At 38.2% G+C, this 16,501-nt stretch overlaps 1 protein-coding gene across 1 annotated transcript in view; it reads right to left on the bottom strand.

Annotated features, from left to right (window-relative positions):
- LOC308248923 (sperm-associated antigen 16 protein-like) overlaps positions 1-16,501 on the bottom strand; it is a 627,414-nt gene that overhangs the window by 287,073 nt on the left and 323,840 nt on the right. The window contains exon 5 of the mRNA XM_080669397.1: positions 8,396-8,522. Within this exon, the coding sequence (XP_080525523.1) occupies positions 8,396-8,522 (127 nt within the window). The remainder of the gene's footprint in view (positions 1-8,395; positions 8,523-16,501) is intronic.

Raw genomic sequence — 16,501 nt, 5'->3', positions numbered from 1 at the left:
ATTATTTTACTGTCAAATTTAATACTCTACCAACAATCTTGGTTTACCCTGTAAATAATTAGTGGAAAGGATTATTTGCATTCTTGAGTAGGCCCTGAGCATTCCTGGTGCTAGGCTGGATTTAGATATAGGGCAGCTGCTGTGGGCCAAGTCTCTGTCTGTTTCCTGGGTCCCATTCTGAGCTGGGCCAAGTCACTGTCTGTCACCTGTGTCCCAATCTGAGCTGGGCATGGGAAGCAAAGCAGCCATGGGGGCAGGAGACTTCCCTCAGACGGGGTGAGGGTTCAGGCCCCTGCAAGGTTGGGAGGGTGGGGGTCTGTGCCCCACCTCTGTTGACCCCCAAGTTCTCTCCTGATGGCCCCTCTGTGACTGTGCCAGTCTTAGGTTGTTCCTTCCCTGAGGAATCTTGCCTGTCTCTGCTAACCAGTCATCCTCCGGGGCCAAGCAGGGTGATGTGAGGTTCAGTTCTGTCTCCTTGGTAGCCTATGCCCCCGTGGCCTCCACGCTCAGCACCTGCCTTGGGATCCCCTGGCCTGCTGGGGGGGCCCCAGCACTGATCACATATCTCAGGGAACTCAGGTTTCTTCTCCAGGGAGGGCCCAGCTCACACGATTGGACGAGAGACAGATCCATGGTACCAGCCACCATGAGGCTTCAAGTTCAGCATGAACAGAAAGCTCAGGCAACAGCTGAGGGCAATTGGATTGTGAGAAGAGGGTCCCTGTTGGCACAAAAGGCAAGAGGGGCCAATATAGAATGCTCAAGTGCCTTCCCATTGCCTTAATTCCTTCTGAAAGGGATTAAATCCTTTCATGTCCTTTTTTTTTAATTGCTGCCAAACATTCAAAGAATTAGTTTGTAAGTTTGTTTGGGATAATTGTACAATATGCTGTTGTAAAATATCTAAAATTATAATGACATTGTAGAATAATATCATGTAAGGATATTCTTTGATCTAGGCCATGGCAATTCAATTTCAAACTGGCTGTCAATTTCTTTTTGTAACTTTATATAAACTTTGTCAGGGAGGCAAAAACACAAATTACTTACTTTAGTTCAAGAGGCCAAATATATTGACTTTCAATTACAATCCTTACGACTTTTGAAGGAAACTTCTCTTTGTTTCCTTCCAAAATAATTTTCGGGCTACAGAGAGTTTCATTTAAAAATCTTTGTCACATGAAACAATTTCTCTTAAGGTTATGGTGACCACTAGTATGGATTAGATTTAATATTTTATTTTTATTTTATTTTTTTATAATTTTCTTTTTACTTTTTTTTAATTTTTATTTTTTACATATGTATCCTTATTCCCTCATAACCCCCCACCCCTCACTTATGACCCACCCCCTTGTTGTTTGTGTCCATTGATTAGGCTCAGATGCATGCATATAAGTCCCTTGGTTGATCTCTCCACCTTACCCCGCCCCCTCCCCTACCTTCCCTGAGGTATGACATGCTGATCAACAAAGTAGTAACTAAAATTTCTATTGGTAGTTCATCTCATGGTAAAATTCCTGAACATGCAAAGAACCTAAAGCAGTCATATTTTTATGCAAAAAATTAAAATTTAAAGTTATCAAGACTGCATTATAAAATTTACAAAAGCCTCCATTAATCAAAAAAAGGGGGGATTGTAGGGTAATATCATGTAAGGAAAAATATCCTATAAGTAAATTACATCTAGAAAATTTTTACTTTACAAAATTAGTTTTCATTTGTAATGCTTACAGCAAGACACCCATGAAAAACACACATGATGTCTAAATAAGACAAAGGAAAATCGTTTGGGCAAAAATAAAAAGGATCCTGCCAAAACCGGTTTGGCTCAGTGGATAGAGCGTCGGCCTGCGGACTGAGGGGTCCCGGGTTCGATTCCGGTCAAGGGCATGTGCCTGGGTTGCGGGCACATCCCCAGTGGGGGGTGTGCAGGAGGCAGCTGATCGATGTTTCTCTCTCATCGATATTTCTAGCTCTCTATCCCTCTCCCTTCCTCTCTGTAAAATATCAATAAAATATGTTTAAAAAAATTAAAAATAAAAAGGATCCCAAATCAATTATATAGAAAAGATTCCTTTATTAACTTTTGGTCAAGAATATGTTTGTATATTTTCAGAAAACAACTCCAAGACCATGTGGATTCCTGCAACAGAGAGGAATTGACAGGTCTGCTCCAACCACGAAGACAAGAGGAGAAACAGTCCAGAGATGGAAGATGCTGACGACGCCTTGCCACGCTAGCAGTCAGCAGCTGTGCGTCGCGGCAGGTTGCCTAGGACCAAAACCAGAGCGGGTCGGACCTGCATTGCCACCATGTGCCCACCATCCAGATATCATTGCTGACATGTACACATAAGGAACTGTTTGACATTGAAACGGGGACTCAGAACTGTTGGACATTGAAATTGGGATTCAAACATTTTTTGTTATTATATGTTTATTCCTAGTCTGCAGAGGCAAGATTTTTTAAAGGAAAGAAATGGGGGGAAAATAGATACAGAGGCAAAGAAGCATTGAACAGACTGTCAAACTACAGCAGGAAGGCAGGGGAGGTTTTGGGGGTGGGGGGGCTGTAAGAGATCAACCGAAGGTCTTGTACGCATGCATATAAGCATAACCAATGGATACAAGACACTGGCGGGGGCGGGGGGGGGCAGGTAAAGGCATGTACTGGGGGGTAGGGGAGGCTGGGGGAAGGTCAATGGGGGAAAAAAAAGGAGACATATGTACTACTATTTGTAATACTTTAAACAAAATAAAAAATAAAAAAACAGTATTTTTGAAAATATAAGCACATTCAATCATCTTTTTTTTTTCCTCACTGAAATGCCATTTCAACACTTCTAATTTTTCAGTGAGAAGCAACAAAAAACTGGAGGCCATAATATAACAACATAGAATTGAGTCTGTTTCCTGACTTTGCTACCAGCCAGTCGGCTAACCTTGGGCAACTTAGTTTACTCTTCTAACCTTTGCTTTTCCAATTCCTAATATAGATAATAATGGTAATTCCAGTAATGATTGAATGGATGGTATAGGTAAAGTGTAGGTATTTAAGTGTTAATCAGAAAGTCACCTCTTGGAATAATGGGCTTTGGTACAAAAAGCCAAAGCTATAGTTATGCTGAGTATATAGGATTACTACAACATTTTAAAATAATTTATCTTTATGCTTACTCCCTAGTAGACTATGTGTTCATTAAGGGCAGGGACTCTGTCACAGCCACCAAGATCGTCAATAAGTATTACTAAGTTGAATGTGGCTGAGGATTAAAACCTAGAGAGAAAAGGTGCAAGCTCTGACCTTGTTTCCACATTCTGGCTTATGAATAAAGCCAGACTCCTCTGACAGTTCACCAGATTCCCATCTCAGGAAACCAACAGGCCTATGTAGGGTGCAGGTGGAAGTATGGAGTGGACAGTGGATGAGGTGCTAGACAGGATTCAAGAGTTTAACTTTTTTGGTGAGTTCTTTTTTCTTTTTACTCTTCTTTAATTTTTTTTTCTTTCCTGATTAAGGAATTACATATGCATCCTTATCCCCCTCATTGCCCCCCCTACCCCCCACTCATGCCCTCACCCCCCTGGTGTCTGTGTCCATTGGTTAGGCTTATATGCATGCATACAAGTCCTTTGGTTGATCTCCCCCCTTACCCCCACCCTCCCCTACCTTCTTTCTGAGGTTTGACGGTCTGATCGATGTTTCTCTGTCTCTGGATCTATTTTTGTTCATCAGTTTATGTTGTTCATTATATTCCACAAATGAGTGAGATCATGTGATATTTATCTTTCTCTGCCTGGCTTATTTCACTTAGCATAATGCTCTCCAGTTCCATCCATGCTGTTGCAAATGGTAAGAATTCCTTCTTTTTTACCACAGCGCAGTATTCCATTGTATAGATGTACCACAGTTTTTTAATCCACTCATCTGCTGATGGGCACTTAGGCTGTTTCCAAATCTTAGCTATGGTGAATTGTGCTGCTATGAACATAGGGGTGCATATATCCTTTCTGATTGGTGTTTCTAGTTTCTTGGGATATATTCCTAGAAGTGGGATCATTGGGTCAAATGGGAGTTCCATTTTTAGTTTTTTGAGGAGACTCCATACTGTTCTCCACAGTGGCTGCACCAGTCTGCATTCTTAGTTCTGCTTTAAAGAAACTCAGAGCCATCAGTTACTGAATCTTTTGGTTAAAGTTAAATCAGGAAAATGCCATATGTTGGACAAGAGCAGGTAGTCTAGGGAGCAAAGCGTGGCCACCAAAGGCAGTCCAGGTCACGAGCTCTGTGTCTGATTCATCGCAAGAGAATAGATGTCAGCAACTCTGACCATTGCCAACCCAGCTCTGAACAGCTCACAGGTGTATTACTCATTCTAGTCTATGCTTTACTGTACTCTGAACACATCCTTTAAAAAATATATATCAAAAGCCTTAATATTTTCATTGGACTTGTGAATGACTGAAAATGTCATTGCATTTATTTTAAATTGGCTTCTAAATCACAGATGTATATTGGGATTTTTTTATGTTGCTTTCTGGGAGGCATCATAAGTTTTCATTTAATGCTATATTACACATCATATTCTGGCAATAATAAATCTTATATTTCAATTTTAATAATGAAATAATCTTACTGTTTCATAACTTTGAGGGAAAGTACTGCATGTAGTCCTCCAAAGCTGACTAATTTCATGGGTTTCCAAACTGCAAGCTATTTAATAGCCTCTCTTCGGTAATTATAGAAATTTATATCCCTCTCCTCATCTCCCACAAAATCCAGAGCTGATCTGTCCAGCTGACTCAGAGACTGACTTAGAGGTCGGCACATTCATCATCTTTGACAATAAGGTGTTAGATTAGGATAATGATTTAAGACTAGTATATGTTTGGGAATGGGAGAAAGAAGTTTAAAACTAATTTATAGGAATATAATCCACTGGTCATTTTCATCAAAAATATTTTAGAGGATGTCTCAATACTAATTGATCCCATTAAGGTGACAAAATGTACTGTTCTTGCTTTACTAAGAAGAGAAGAAAGTCATGCATCTCCTGTTAGGTTCAGAGTTTTAGTATAACCTGAAAGTTTATAACTTACCAAAGAATTAACATAATCTAAAAGTTATAAAAAATTAGCATACTATGGGTTCAGTTGATGTTACAAGTCAAATAACATCATCCCTATCAGTATGTTGTACATTTTTTATTATATCATAGAAGGAACTATAGCTATCCTGGTTACCCTTTTCAATATGTCATAGTATTCAACTATAACAATTAATTTACATTTAACTCCTTCATGAACCATTGGGATACTAAACAGCTAATAATTCTATATTATATAAACAACATATAACATATACCTTTTTAAAACTATGTGTACAAAATCAATTTTTAAAAATCTGGTTACGTCAAGATTTTCTGTTTTGTGTTTTAAATACTGAGGTACATCTAAAACAAAATCACTAGTAGTGCCAAATGCAACTTTAGTGAAATGAGTCTGTTTAATTCTAGAGTTGTTTTCATACATTATTTGTAAATTTTTATATCATTATTTTATTTAACACCCTGCCTTGTCTAATTATCAATATACTAAATAGGGTGACTTTCCCTTTGTTTTATATGCTAAATCTATATTACAGATGCCAATTTAAATATATATATATATATATATATATACATATATATATATATATGTGTATATATATATATATATATATATATATATATATATATATATTGCCATTGGGTTTGAAAACATTTTCAGAAAATAAACACATTATATGGATTGTATTTCTAATCACTGATACATTTACCATTATTTGTAACATTTTATTTATACTAAAATATTTCAGAGCATTTTCTTAGTATTAATGAATATAAAGCTAGTATGCACACTAAAAATAAAATTACAAAAATAATTTAACAATATAAATTTTAATTTTATATTAAACCAGTTAAAATATATATCAATATTGATTAAAGTAGTGTTCTTTGGATTCACAATCTTTCTATGCACCTCTTCAATATCCATATGTTCCTCTATGCTAACGGCCCTGTGCAGGCTGAGTCCCTCTTTTCACCTGTCTCAGAGCTACTGTGGAAAATACAAATAGTACATAGAGAGCTCCCAGCACCAGGTAGGAAGGTCAGTGTCAATAAAAAACTCCATGCACTAAAGGCAGATTTATGAGAAGCAAGTTCTTGTAATGAGGACAGTTGTATGTACTTCCAAGCATTAGTGCTTTCGTTTTTTACATGAGAGAAAGTGCATAAGAGACACTTTCTGAGAACACTCCGTTAAAGCACTTTGAGAGACAGGAAAGAAAAAACTGAAATCAAGAGGAAATGAACATAAAATTTAGGTCACTGCTAAATGAATATTTTCCCTATGAGTTTTCCTTTACCAATTGCTTTTATATGCACTTCACATCTAAGTGTTGGGACTAAATGCATTTAAAATTTTGCTTTTCCACTGATGCTCCATTAGCAGAAGTGAACTCCACTGCATCAGGGTCCAAGCTATTTTAAAAAGGTTGTGGGATCTTTGTACCCCACAACAAATCACTGTGATTTTATTCTTTGGTCAGTGTCCACAGTATGCTTTTGACTCCTGCCTCCTCAGAAGTCTAAAGCTCTGCAACAGGTGAAGTTGGTGTCTAAGGCACTTGCAGCTCTACTTAAGGACTTCTTGTTCTCTGTTCATCCTGAATACATTTGCCTTAGAGGACTAAACAGAGCCCTTCGGACTGAACTTGAGTCCCTGTTCACACCATCTGTATGTCATCCTCATACTCCCTTATCAATGTCAATCCTATGTTGTATAAGGGAAGACAAATGGGGGAAATAATAGTTGCATTTTTTTACTCACCTAGGAACCAGAGACTATGGATATCTCTTTTTTTCCCCCCTATAATCTCCTGGAGTCTTGGTTTTCTTTCTTTTTTTTTTTTTATCTCATGTTTGTCACACTCATGCCCACTTTCTGTTTTGCTAAGAAAGAGGTGTTTAATCATGTAACAATTTCTTTCCCACAGAGGAATGCCACAGCTGCCACCATGAGAACAGCTGCATACCAGTAGCTGTGGAAGAGTCTTGGTTTTCTTCATTATTTTCATTAAATGTTGCTAAGAATGAATATGGAGATCCTCCTGTTTTACATATCTTGGCATACCTCAAATTACTAAAATCTGTGCTCAATAAGCATCTCTATTATCTCTTCTCTTTCCTGCATTTTCACCTTTTTCTATCCCCCTAGTTTCCCCCCTAATCAAATAAGCATGCTGTCTTATATCTGAACAAAGGAGGAGCCTTTATCTGACCCTAGAGCTACAATCTTTTCTCCTCTTCATCTTCACAGCCAAACTGTTTGAAAATGTAGTTCCCACATTTCATATCCATTCCTTCACAGCTAAATCTCTCTCCAAGCCACAGTAATCCAGGACCATCCAGTTTTAGCACTGAAAATCCCATGGCCCAGGAAACCCCTCAGTCCTAGAAAACCTGGGATAGTTGTTCACCCTGCCCCAAATCCCTCCTCCTCCTATAATCGCCAGCTACAATCACTTCAAATTCTGATAGTTAAATCTTTTATCTTTAATGCACTCAATCTTTTTTTATTTTCTTAATCTCCTAGTTCAAATTCTCATCTGCCCCTAGCCTGTTGTACTAGCCTCCACAATGAGACTGATTCCCTCATCCTACTATCAATCTTTCTAAAAGGCAAATCTGATTCTGTTACCCTGCAGAGCAGTATAAAACTTCAATCAGCTACTCATGATCCTGTATTTGTCCATCTGTATACCCTTGCCTGACATTTCTTTCTTCTTCTTTAAGTTCTATTCAAACGTATTATTACTCCCACAATATACCCTTCATGGCTTTGTACATGTGCTGCTCTTTCCTGCAATCCACGCTTCTCGAAATTACCTGATATATTCTACTTACCTGCCAAATCTCAGCTCAGGAAAGCACAGCCTACTCTCAGAAGCCATCCACACTCTTCCAAGCAGATGAGAGTCCTCCTTCTTGCTTTTCTGCTGTACCTTGTATATTCTTTTATTTTAACACATACCTCATAATCTTTTTCTCCCTTCCCTATTTAATTACACTCAAGGAGAAGCACTCTATGTTTCCCTTTCATATGGGCTGCACCAGCAGCATTTCTATTTCAATAAATAATTGAAATAATGTTTAATGAAGTAATGAAATTATTTTTATAGGCCTTACATTTTGGAGGCAGGGTAGATAAGAGTACATTGACAGGATCTTATAAATAGAAACTTACAACCTTCCCTTGCACAATTACTTTGTAAGTTGTATTCATTACCCCGAAGAGTGATTAAGAGTGACTGGGCTTATTAAAACTTGGAAAAACTTGACAATTTTCTTACCGTCCTTGCATCCCATATCGACAGGGACTTATCTGCAGAAGCTGTGAGGAGAGTGTTGGAGCAAGGAAAGAACTCAATGCTGTTGACCGAGTCTGTATGTCCATACAAAGTGCATCTGCATCTTTCACTGCAGAGAGAGAAATTGAGTTAAAATTGGAGTTAGCACCTACTGTTCCTTATGCCATCTAAATGTATAGAACAATGCTGATAAAATAGTTCAAATACCTAAGGTAGTTTAAATGGCAAAATGTACAAGAACAATATTTTTTAAAGTTCTAAAACTACCTTACATTCTAAGCACTTTATAAATTAGTAGCATAAAATTGACTAAATTTAAATTATCTTTAATTTAAAAAGCCACTTGCTAAAGCCATCTTTACACTATCTAATTTATTCCTTATCGTGAATGACTACATAGAAATTGTTCCCATATCATAAACGAATACGCTGAGAAAAGAAAACAGTCCACTACCATGTTAAGGCCAGATAAACTGCTTTAGTCTTTTTGTTTCTTTCCCCCTCAACTTTAACTGTGCATTAGAATTGACTGAGATACTTTTAGCCCATTCTTAGCCTCAAGGCCCACATATTCTATTTCAATTGGTCTGAGATGGAGCCTGAGTATTAGTGTGAATTAACCTCCCCTCTTGGTGATTATAATTTGCCTTCAGGGATGAGAATCTAAACCAGTGGTTTTCAAAGGGTCTTACACAGGCCGACAGCATCAGCATTTCTTGGGAAGATATCAAAATGCAAATTCGCCAGTGGGATTGAGGCCCAGAGACTTGTTTTAAGAAGCTCTCTAGGTAATTCTGATTCAGGCTACAGTCTGAGGACCACTGATCTAAACTGTTAGAAATAACTGAAAAGAAAAGACAACTGCAGTTTTGCCTTTTTTTTCATTTTATGAAAAGGGCTGTTCTTACTGAAGCAGGGTATAGGTATACACAGCACTATCTATCACTCTTCATTTGTAATGTTTGATTGCTTTTCACTCACTTTATTTATAAACCTATTTTAAAAATTGACAAAGAGTGGATGTAAGGTAACTAGTAATATTGTGAACAGATGAGTCAATATAAGTACATTTTTAATATGATGACCCATTAGTTAAGCTCTGATCAGTATAATTCTTTTTAAAAAATTCTTTATTATTTGAAGTATTACATATAGTATTACATATATCTCCTTTGCCCCCCATTGGGCTCTCCCAGGCAACCCCCACTCCCCAGCACATGCCCTCACTCCACTAGTGTCTGTGTCCATTGGTTATGCTTATATGCATGCATACAAGTACTTTGGTTGATCTCTTACACACACACCCCCGCCCCCTGCCTTAAGGACTTAAATAGACTTTTCAAAAGTGGACATACAGAAGGCCAAGAGACACATGAAAACATACTCAAAGTCATTAATCATCCGAGAGGTGGAAAACAAGATGACAATGAGATACCATCTCACATCTGTCTGAATGGCTAACATCAACAAATTGACAAAGGACCAGTGCTGGCAAGGATGTGGAGAAAAAGGAACCCTCATGCACTGCTGGTGTCAATGCAGACTGGTGCAGCCATTGTGGAGAACAGTATGGAGTTTCTTCAAAAAACTAAAAATGGAACTCCCATTTGACCCAGTAATCCCACTTCTAGGAAGATATCCCAAGTGTAATACTTTTTGTCTGAATTACTGATAACTTTAATTAGCTAATTTCTGATGCACTGTATGTCCTTCTGTGGAATTGGGTTTATATGCATTTATTCTTCAATTTTTGAAATTCTTCATAAGTTCTGGTTCCTTTTTATTATGACAGCTATCTTCTAAAGATGAATGGCAAAAGAAGGGAAATGAACTTAGGTTATCACTAATTTCTAACCACATTTATTGTCTTCCACAAAGACGTATCACCATGTTACTGACTTGTTCCCAAAAGTGCATCTCTCCTCCAATTTTTTTTTAAATATATTTTATTGATATTTTACAGAGAGGAAGGGAGAGGGATAGAGAGCTAGAAACATCGATGAGAGAGAAACATCGATCAGCTGCCTCCTGCACACCTCCCACCAGGAATGTGCCCACAACCAATGTACATGCCCTTGACCGGAATCGAACCCGGGACCCTTGAGTCCGCAGGCCGACGCTCTGTCCACTGAGCCAAACCGGTTTTGGCATCTCCTCCAATTTTGTATTTTAAAGTATAGATGTAGCTGTTGTAATACCTGCATGACAGCCTGTATTTTCATTGTAAATGCTCCTGATCCCCTACCACCCTCCACCTGCCTCACCTATGAAATCTTCTTTATCTCCATTATCTAACAATAGAAGTGTCTTGTTAGGATTTACATTTCTAACCCCAATAGAGTAACCAGTATTGTACTTCTCCTCTCACCATAAACAACTATCAAGTTACACATATTGTATAAGGCAACCGTTGCTGGCATTGAACTAAACACAGGGCAGGTTGGAAATCCCTTAATGAAGGGAAAAACAGCATGAGCGCCACGGCCTCCATGTTTTCTGCTTGGAAGCACTTCCCCGTTACCAGCTGCAGTGGTGCAAGGAACCTCGCTAGAACTAAAGTCTCACTGAGCCCAAGAGCAGTGAGAACAGTCTGGTTGCTGAATGCCTGAATTTGCAGGGTAGGGAACCTGAGCAAAAGAGGCTGCACTGGGAATGGCAGTTGTTTGTGTGAGGATTTATTATGAATCGTTGGCCAAGGTCTCAAGGGCATTTCTACAGAAGACATTTCCAGGAGCCTAGAAGAGATTTCCTGCTCTGTGGGTGAGAACTGCCAGAGACCAGGCACTGCTGGAAGACATTGGACTCTAATGCCAACCAGAGTGGAGAGGACTTACTAAGTACCTCGTGCTTTCAGTTGGGACTGCAGAAAGGTTCCACCCTAGAAGCAAGGGTCAAATTCATGAATTAAGTTCAAAGCTCAAATAGACTTTTCTGACCAAAGAATAAAACCAAGCTTAAAGGGCAAAAATAACTTGCCTAATATTTAACTGATTGCTAAAACTGAATTCACTACTTTTCATAGAAAGGCCACCTAACTCAGACTCCTTACAATTTGCCATTAACAATATTTAGCATATAATTTTTAAATAATTAATACTGTAACAGCTCAGAAATTTCATTTATTTAATATGACCTTTTATCCTTTCCTTCCTTTTGATTCAAACTGGCCTCATCTAGCACTCTTATTCATCTGCCTCTTTGTCCCTACATGGCACTCCCTTCATTATTAAGCTCTCAGGACAATGACAAAGCCTTGACCATAGAGACAGAGTTCTAATAAAACTAGAGATAACATTTAGGCCTCAGTTGTGTTTCATCTCCAAAATGACTCCACTGAACACATCTTTGTGAAATCAGATGAAGTAACACCATGGCTGACAACAGGACCAGATGTACTGGTCAACTACTCCCTACCCTAGTGTTGACCAATCAGTAGAGACCACAACCTTGACTATGACCCTAACTCCCTTAGTCACCATGAATAATGATTTCCCCCCTATATAAACCCATCTGTTAGAAGCCATTGGGGAGACAGATCTTTGAACATTAGCTCACTTTTGACTCTGGGTATGGTGCCATTTCTTCAACTAATAAACTTTTACTTTCTTTGCTGAAAACTCCTGTTCCCATCTTATTTGGCTTTAACACATGCAGGCAAATGGACCCCATTAGTTAGTAACACTACACATGTGAAGAGGTGGAAAATGTGACTCATATATATATTTATGAATAACTAAATATTTATAGTAATCCTATTCTTGTCAAGTATGTTTTTCATACATGCATGGGTCAAGTTACATACATGTTCACAGAGAGAAAGAGAATCTTTAATATTTGGAATAGCTACTCCATTGACATATATGTCTTCTGCTTTCTAAAGGCATGATATATATAGCTGCTGGGAGGTGTTTTATGTTTAATTAAATGGAAATAAAAAGAAAAGAAAACATAAAGATAGATAAAATTTCATAAAAATTTAACAAAACAAGCAAGATAATATAAAAGCAATACAGATTATTGCAATAAAAAAGAAGGATATATGTGAACAGCATCAGAAAAATATTAAAGTATGGTTCATATTTCTAACCTCCTATGAGCAATTACTGAAACAAAAGTTCCATCTGTGACAAAATTAAGCAGTACACTTTGGAAGTGGTTGATTAGTGGCAACTTATTAAAAGGCTATATTTATTAAAGAGAATAAAACTAAATAGGATTTATATTATTTTTAATTGGAGCATTTCAACATATAAAGAATTACGCTCTTTAATTTTTTTACAATAAAGAATTAGCCATTAAACTAAGTATTCTATTTGCAAAATTTGGTAATATTTTTAAGGCAAATGCAACAGTATTATAAGTATATTTATGTCATCACGATAAACACCTAAGAAATATAAATACACAGGAAATGCATAATCTAAGTAATGTCTGTCCTTCCATATTATATGCACTACTGAGAAGGGGAAAAAAAATGGTGCACATTCACAATTTATATTCAGGGTTTGTCTGTTATCATTAAAACCTAATTCAATTATTTTGGAGTGTATATTCATTTAAGGTGGTGAGGTAGAGGGAGCAATTTCTCAGTTATACATTAAAATTCACATAGCTTCCCAAATGAAAAGGGAAGGATGGGTCTTCTTATAGCTTAAGGAAGAACTGCTCAAGGGGGAAAGAAATCGGCTCCAGAGTCACTGGCTAAAGGTGGGGGCACTCCAGGCAGAGGAGTTGCAAGAGCAGGCTTGTGAGAGATTAATTAGCTGCCAGAGAAGGAAGTCCTGCTCAGAATTCCTTTGCAAGGTGAAAATGGACTAAAGTGATGGAGCATGACAGCACCGTAAGAAATGGAAGTGATTTGTACATTTCCATCAAAAACATAAACACTGAAGCTTGATGCAATTTTCTCTCTGTTGCCCTGTCTGCTGGTTTCCTATCATATTTGTAGGCAGAAGTTAGTTCACAAGCAATAGCTCATTCTTCACTCACCTCCTGCCTTTTCTTTATTTCCCTTTGTCTCCTCTATTTTCTTTCCCTGCCCCCTTGATTTAATTTATTATTCTAGTAACCAACTGATGGATATTTTTCTGAACTTTCCACTCGCTGTAAAACAAAGCTATCTATTCTTCTAGAGCAGTTACATTTTCATTTAAAATGCATTTCCCATACATATGTTAACTCATAAGACTACACCATTTCTCCTTTGTGAGGCATTCAATTTTAGAAGTTTTATTTTATTTTTTGGTGTGTTTGTCTTAACATTATAATATTGAATATGAAACCATACCTTTAAATTTAAGGTTTGTATGAATTTAGAGATCAATAAAATGTGGTTAATGGAATTATGGAATAATTACAAAAGGCAGCAGCAATGTATGTTTAAGTAAATATGAAGAAAGGGGCCCAAAATATATAACCTTGTTTGAAAAAATAAACTGGAATTCATTATCTTATTAACCCTTAGTAAGACCTGGATTTTAAATAGTCTTTATATAATTAAGCCAACATACAATGATAAAATATTTCATGGGGTTTATCTTTATGAAATACTATCTAAAATAATTATAAGTGAAACCCATTTAAATCCTCATATTGCAATTCGTAACTTTCAAGTTCAGTGAGGGATTCCTCTCATCTCTGGATTGTTGGTTAAAGTTTATATATACACTAGTTTTAAAACCCACCAGACTTTTTATCTCAGCAAGGCAAACTCTTCAAGTGACATCCAAATTTTGACTTCAGAAGTTAATAACATGTTAATAATGAGAGCCTTTTGTTTGCTTTGTATTACCACAAATAATATAAAAACCTTCACCAGGCAATAGTTTCTTTTCTGTTACTATGGAATTCAGTTGAACAATTAGTGAAGGAAGTGATATTTACATAAAATCTACCAGAGAGTCTGCCACAAACTCTACCTTCAAGTTCACTATAATCTACCATGAAATAATAATCTGTGATGTGTTCTGAGTACCTCATGGAGGAAAGATCATGAAAAGGTCACAGCTGCTGGACAAGGAAAGTTCTTGTCTAAAACCCTAAACCATAACATACAGTCTGAGCATTACTTTGAAATGGTAATAACACTTCACAAATGTAAAGGGCATGTTCCTGGTGAACTCAAATACCTGAAATGCAGCCAGGAGGTTGGGAATAAAAGCAAAAGGTGAATAAATAAAATAACTGTAATAGAGCTGAGCACTCAGAGTACCAAGTCCTCACTCAGACTTGTTGAAGAGTCAACTGAATTGTTTTTGCTAAGGGTGTGGGTGCAGGGAGGGGTTAGAGGCTGCCCTGCTCTGCACATTGATAACAGTGAGCAAATGTGGATGCTTAGCAGCAAATGGCAGTAAACTGGGAAATGAAAAAAATAAAATAAAAAGACCAAATATTGAAATGGCAACCTGAGGGAAATTAGTAAAGGCAAAAGAAAATAACTCTTTTTACTACACAGTTCCTACATTTAACATTAAGCATCTATTGAGTGCTTACTGTTCTAATTCATATATATTAACACCCTGAAGTGCAGTTGGCCCTCATTACTTGCAGATTCCCTATTTGTGAATTGCCCACTTGCTAACCATCATTTATAACCCCCAATTCAATGATTTTGCAGACATTCCCAGATGTGGCCATGCACAGAATGGCAAAAAATTGGTCCCATGATGTGCACATTTCCTGCTGAGGTCAAACTAGGCAAAGCTCCGCCTTCTTATTTCAAGTCTCATACTATATATACAAGAGGTCCGTTGTGCAGCTTTAGTGCCACTGTTTTCACATTTTGTGCTTTTTATAGTATTTGCTGTTCAAAATGGCCTTCAAGTGTAGTGTTATCCAGTGTTCCGAAGAGCAACAAAGCCATGATGTGACTTACGGAGAAAATATGTGGGTTAAATAAGCTTTGTTCATGCATGAGCTACATAGCACTGTTGACTATGAGTTCAAGGTTAATGTAGCAATAATATATAGTAAACAAGGTGTCTTTAAACAGAAACACACACAAAAAAGTTTATATATTGATTGCTTGATGAACCAGCTTACAGGAAACTAACCCTGTGTTTCTCTTAGGAACAAGGATTTCATATTCACCAATTCAGTGTTTGCTGTGACTTTATAGAATACTAGAGGACCGGTGCACAAAATTCATGCATGGAGAGGAGGGTTCCCTCAACCCAGCCTGCACCCTCTTTAATCAGGGACATCCCTCTCACAATCTAGGACCACTGGCTCCTAACCGCTTACCTGCCTGCCTGCCTGATCACCCCTAATCATTCTGCCTGCCTGCCTGATCACCCCTAACCTCTATGCCTGCCTGCCTGATTGCCCCTAACTGCCTCTGCCTGCCTGTTTGATTGCCCCTACCTTACCTCTGCCTGCCTGCCTGATCACCCCTAACTGCTCCCCTGCTGGCCTGATTGCCCCCAACTGCTCTCCCCTGTTGGCCTAATATCACCCCCAACTGCCCTCCATTGCCAGCCTAATCACCCCTAACTGCCTCTGCCTCGGCCCCCACTACCATGGCTTTGTCAGGAAGGAACTTGGACGCCTGGAAGATGGCTGGTCAACCCAGTCTAATTAGCATATTACCCTTTTGTTAGTATAGATGGATTATATAGGATAGGATTGCTTAAATGGGGGGAAAGCCTTTTTCAGCAGGAGGAGATGCTCTTGGCAGACAAAAATACATAATCCCTATATTGGACTAATAGCCAGCCATATGCACTATACTACCAAACCAGTTATTAAAAAATTGAACCGATTTCCTACACCTTACACCAAACAGCTGTTACCCTTAAAACCCCTCCTCAGCCCCCATCTTAGGTTCTGCCTTTGCAGTTCACCCAGATTAGGTTCTGATTGGTCAGTTTCTATGGCAGTCAATGGTAAAAGCTCCACCTCCTAGGCAGCTGTTGGCTCCTCACAGTTCACCCAGATTTAGTTCTGATTGGTTGGTTTCTATGCCAGTCAGCATCAAAAGCTCTGCCTCCTAGGAAGCCATTGGCTCTTCTGGAAAATTCAGAATGGCCCTGAGGACTGCTGCCTTTTTCTCTGGGTCTATCACCGGGCCTGATCCGCAGCCTCTATGGC

This window comes from Plecotus auritus (assembly GCF_963455305.1).
Source record: "Plecotus auritus genome assembly, chromosome: 5".
NCBI classification, from domain to species: Eukaryota; Metazoa; Chordata; class Mammalia; order Chiroptera; family Vespertilionidae; genus Plecotus; species Plecotus auritus.
This window is presented reverse-complemented; position numbering and strand designations above follow the sequence as displayed.